Consider the following 5,663-nt stretch of genomic DNA (forward strand, 5'->3'; position numbering starts at 1 on the left):
AGTTCAAAAATGGAAATTTTGACCTCAAAGACACAACTCGTTCTAGCCGTCCAGTTGGGTTCAATGAAGAGCGATTAAACGGATTTTTGCACGAAAATTCTCGTCAAACGACAAGGGAACTGGCAGAGAAAATGGAATGCTCCCACACTGCTATAGATAAGCATCTTCACTCAATGGGAAAGGTTCAGAAGTGTGAGGCATGGGTTCTGCATGCTTTAAGTGACAACAAAAATCAACGAGCCACAATCTCCGCTGGTTTGCTTGGTCGTCACTGCTCAACTCATGGACACAAGCAACGATTTCTTTACCGAATCGTTACCGGCAACACCGCGCATGGAACAAGATCTTCATCCGTGTAAAACGATGTGCGTATGGTGGGACTGGGAAGGGATTATCCATTACGAATTGCTTGAACGGAACCAAACGGTTAACATGGAACTCTATGTTCAACAGATGGAACGACTCGACACGGTTATTCAAGAAAAAAGACCTAATCGGCAGCATGGAGTTCTTCTGCAGCACAACAACTCCCGCCCTCATATTGCCAATATGACCAAGGAAGCCATTCAAACACATGGCTGGGAAGTGCTGCCACACTCACCGGATACTATTCAAGAAAAGTGGTCCCGGTGCGCGCACTCACGCATCCTCGCTAGCTAGTTGTGACTAGTCGGTCCTACGATTACCTAGCGCGAGTGCGCGTCTTGCGCAAAACATGTATGAGGGTTTTTTCTAAACAAAGTAAATAAGGTAATCTTCAAGTTTAGGGGGTAAAAAAAGTAAATAAAAATATTCAAGGGAAATAACTGAACGACTTACCATTATTATCCGTTTTCTTTTAGCTGTATATAAATAAATCACATACGAGACCAGGCCTATCTAGGGAGCTTTCTGGTAACTGTAGCGGCTACTGGCATGAAGTTGAAGGAAATCAGATTCAGACATCTCCTGTACTGCAGTACTCTTGTAGAGAATGATACTGACAGGCATCAGAAAAAGGTTTGGGTTCCTCCCAGAAGACCTGAGTGCCAGCTGGCTATTGCCTTTACCCCAAGTTTCGCCTGTTCTGGCTGGAGCAGTATAATAACAGCCAGGTTAGCAGAGCAACAAATACCATGGAGACCATTGTAGCGACAATCCTAATGAAAACCAATGAGGACGGCAGCAGCGCCACCAGCAATGAGGATGAGGAAGATGATTTCTTCAGCAATATCACTCAGTTCCATGAGAGCAGGAGCCACAAGTCACTGAAGTCCAAGGTGCAGAACTTGGTGAAAACCTGGCTGGAGGCTGCCTCGAAGGAGGTCTTGACTGAAGTTGCCTTTTTGGGTAAGCAGGTCTTCATCGACCTGCTCACCAAATACAACACTACCATCCCATCCAGTGCTGCAGTTTAGCACCTATTCTCTATAGGCAAAGATATTTTGAGGGCCAAGAAAGTCACCCTGTCAAATGGTAACTTTGTGAGGCTGATGTTTATGAAGGGCAACCAGCATGACATCAAGGCGATGGAGAAGGCCCAGCTAGATTAGTACACATAGATCATAATCTGATCTTGGCATGGCACCTATACTTTGATTCATTTAATACTTTTTTGTACAGTAAATAAAGTATATGTTGACTGGAAAACTAATGTTCAATTTCATTTGTTCATTTAATTATTTGCATACACATTGATCATCATCTAATCTTGGCATGCTATACCTTTTGGAAAACGCTTTGTCTAAGCTACAACATGAAAATTTCAGCTCTTTAGGCCTGTTTTTAAGGGTTTTAGAGCCAAAAAATCAATCCAAAGCTAAATTCATATGATAAAAGTTAGTGGTTATCAGTTAGTGTTAGTTTCCGCTAATCTTTTTACCCGTTTAGTGATTTAGCATTTGCAAAGCTCACTTTTTTAGTTAGTGTATTAGTGGTTAGTGAAGCTATCTTTTTGGTTAGTTGTGTCTAATATTTTAAAATGCTAATATTTTAAAATTGATAATAAATAAATGAAATAAAATAATTGATAATTACTGCATTGACAACAATGTCTTCTTTGCCTTCACTGTCAAGAACTTTCTGCTGAATTATGGACATGGTAGTTACTCCAATCTTAGAAACACCGTATATAGTATGAAAAAATGAAGGCCAACCCTTTGCTTTATAATCGCCATTTTTCATATCACTGAAGTAAAATTAAAAATATATACATATATAAATAAATAAGTCAACAAATTAAGTGTATAATAAGATGCTCTGGTGATATAATTGTTTAGCCCCAACTCATCTTGATCGAACTAACCTATCTATAACCAAAGGAATTTAAGCTATGATCGTTGAGGGTTTTTTTTCCATGGGATAGTACTTTCCAATGTATCCCCTTTTTAAGTCAACAAGTTTTGATATGAAACACATTTAGCTGTTATTTCTTGAAAAGCGACCAACCACAGATGCTTTCCCATTAGCAGTAGTGTATTACAATATTTATTGTATTATAATGTCTATTATATAATGTTCAGCAAATAGGTTGTGCCGAACATTGTAATAGGTCAAATTTATAAAATGCTTTATTCACAATCTGTTTCCCCCTCCCCCCTTCTGCTCCTTCCCCTTCTCCCACAACAGCATTGTCATTGAAACATTTATTTCACGACGTCCAATGCAAAGCCAATAATATCACCAACACAATCATTTTTACATGTGCTTTTCATGCTGGCATGAGTGGAACAGGTTGTCACTGTTCGAGTTAATTCTTTTTTAGAGGTATAGCCCTCCTAGATGTGGTCATGAGTGGCATGCCTCACTTGTTTGTTTCATTTTGGTAGAATTGTTTTGATTGCATATTGTTCTTAATATCTACTATTTTACAGAATGAACTGGCTGCATTTTATTGTGGTACCAGCACTAGAGATATTATCATGTCATTAATGAGATAAGAAAAAGGGGCCCACTCGAACCTATCTTAGACCCCAATCATTCGTTAACCCTTTTAGTAAATGTTTTTTATTGTGGAACCAGTTGAAGTGTGGTTAGCTTGTATTGGGATCTTCACTGTTCTGTGTTGTCTATGTTCAACTAGGGCCGCATGACAAATAAATTAGATATAAAAGATGGCATTTGTGGAAAATAATCTAGAGTGAGAAGGAGATAGAGAGCAAGAGTTTGGAGAAGGAAACAGGATTAGAGCAAAACTGTAGAAGAGCAGGGAGTCAGTGCCAGGAGAAATAATGAAGAGTGATAATAATGACAGAAGGGAATGGGAAAGAGACACTGATAGCAGCTCCACATTTGCAAGTACTGGAGTGAGGGATAGTTGTAAGAATAGTAGTAAAAGAGAATGATGAACATCAGTGATACATGACATGGAGGAGAAGTAGCAGCAGCTAGCAGTATTTTCTATCTGCTGAGTCTGGAGGGGTAGTGCCTTTGGGATTCACGGATTCTCCTATATTAGGGGGATTAATGCCTATAAGTTCCTCTTAAACCTATAAACCAACAAATATAAGCAAAGAAGGTATTCGAGAAGGCCAACATTCCTTGAAGGATGAACTGGGCATAGTGATTAGTGCAGTCTTTGGAGATTTAAAAACAAAAGAATGATGAGATCAGAAAAGACAAGTTGGGCAGAATGGATGAGTAAAGGGAGCATGAAGCTTGCAAACTCCAAGAAGCAGGGGCTATTAAAGTAGTGGTACAAAAGGCAAGTGAGGAGACAGTGTAACTGGGGAGTATTTTAAGCCATTCAGATGGGTGGAACTCTTCTGATGGGATCTAGGATGTTTGTATGTACAGCAGCAATGCCATTCAAGATGTTAGAGAAATAACTATTGAGATGTAAGACAATTGATTCTTGCAGGATACGTAAGAGTTAGTTTCAGCATAGACTGTTACAGAAGGTTTCCACTGTACATGCAAATAAACCGTAGTTGCTAACATGGAATTGGCATGACACAAGACTGGTTTTACTGAGGCCAATGAAACAATTGTTTTGTTGTGTCAACAAAACAATTGTTTCATTGACCTCAGTAAACCAAACAATAAAGCAATTAGTTAACCCAGTTCTGTAAAGTTCTTTTTTTTTATATACATATAATGAAAATAGTAGGTATAATATTGCACATAGAAAGTTACCCTCTGAGGAACAAGTTCGGGCAAGGTTTTTGTGGAAGACCAGCAGTCGCCCATGCATACCGGCCTCCCCTCTCCATGCCAACGATGTTATCCAAGAGATACAACTTGGTACCAGTAACGTTGAAACTCATTTCTACAACTGAGTGAACTGAAGCAATGTAAAATAAAATGTCAAGCTTAAGAACACAACACACAGCCTGATCTGGGAATAAAACTCACTACCTCTAACCACTGAGTCATGAACCCTCACCAATGAATGAGTAGTATTTAAAAAAATATAAATCACACATCTACACATAGAAGCTATCTCTTTTTATCACTATTGGTACAGGAACAGCATGGGATGGGCATTAAAATAATGTAAACTTGAACCTTGTATTATAAAATTGCTTTAAAATTTTGGCACAAGGCCAGCAATTTTAGGAGAGCAGGTAAGTCGATTGCATTGATTACAGTGCTTAAGTGGTACTTATTTTATCAATGCCAAAAGGATGAAAGGCCAAGTCGACCTTGGTGGAATTTAAACTCAGAAACGTAACTTTGTATTATGATATTAACTTACATGTATTCAAAAGATATATCCAAGATGAAATTATACTTACGTTACGAACTGAGCCATCAAATTTACCAGCTGAGGCATAGTCAAGGCATTAGAAGTGAATTTTTCTCTCAGGTCTTTTGAACATCTCTGAAGTGCCATTTCACCGGAGTCACTGGAAACGTTAACCACCCTAGAGCATAAAACACAAATATATTTGACTGTTTTGTAGCCTGTCAGATAAATAAAATGATTTCTGTATTGTTGGACATTCCTATTGCAAACAACAGATGATATGTTTATAGTGATCAAATACTTGTGCTGGACATTAGCGCACTCCCTCCATCAAATCGATATTGCTTGTTCAGGCGCACAGTACGTCAGATGTCAAAGTGATTACAGACCAAATTGAGAGTACTAGGCTTGGCCTACATAACTGGAACTCATTTACAGCTTGATGAACTGGAGCAACGTGAAATGAAGTGTTTCACCCAAGAATAAAACTGAACGCTCGGTCCAGAAATTGAAACGACGATCTTGTGATCATGAAAGCAATACTTATACAACTAGGCCACGTGCCTTCACCATGTATTCCTTCAATACATGTGTATATGTGTGTGTGTGCGCGCGCTTGTATCTTATTGTGTATATGTGAGTCTAAGTTTAGTGAGCATGAAAGAAAAGTGACAGGTAAGAAGAAACAATTAAGGTGTTAGAAAATCACCTGGCATCTATATTCATAGACATTTTGATAATAATGTTTCTCTTGTATGCCTCCTCCTATTTTTGTGTACATTAATTCCTCCCACTCACATTCGCTAATCACCTCCATGATGGTGAATTCTATCATCTTTTATCCATCTCTGAGGATTTCACATTAAGTTTTGATTATGTTATTTGCTTTACGTAATTAATAATGAAACGTACATAAGATGGTGTAACTAAATATCCTATAAACAACCTTTCTGGTTTTATTTTGTGTATATATATATATATATATATATATATATAT

General features: G+C 38.2%; 2 protein-coding genes across 3 annotated transcripts in view; both read right to left on the minus strand.

Moving 5' to 3' along the window:
- LOC106869220 (carbonyl reductase [NADPH] 1) overlaps positions 1 to 5,663 on the minus strand; it is a 47,646-nt gene that overhangs the window by 26,874 nt on the left and 15,109 nt on the right. The gene's annotated exons all lie outside the window — the stretch shown is intronic.
- LOC106869223 (carbonyl reductase [NADPH] 3) overlaps positions 1 to 5,663 on the minus strand; it is a 16,415-nt gene that overhangs the window by 4,607 nt on the left and 6,145 nt on the right. For both annotated transcript variants that reach the window (XM_052970062.1, XM_052970063.1), the window contains exons 2-3: positions 4,716 to 4,844; positions 2,017 to 2,167 (exon numbers count right to left, since the gene is read on the minus strand). In XM_052970062.1, coding sequence (XP_052826022.1) covers positions 2,017 to 2,167; positions 4,716 to 4,844 — 280 coding nt within the window. The remainder of the gene's footprint in view (positions 1 to 2,016; positions 2,168 to 4,715; positions 4,845 to 5,663) is intronic.

This window comes from Octopus bimaculoides, chromosome 8 (assembly GCF_001194135.2).
Source record: "Octopus bimaculoides isolate UCB-OBI-ISO-001 chromosome 8, ASM119413v2, whole genome shotgun sequence".
NCBI lineage: Eukaryota > Metazoa > Mollusca > Cephalopoda > Octopoda > Octopodidae > Octopus > Octopus bimaculoides.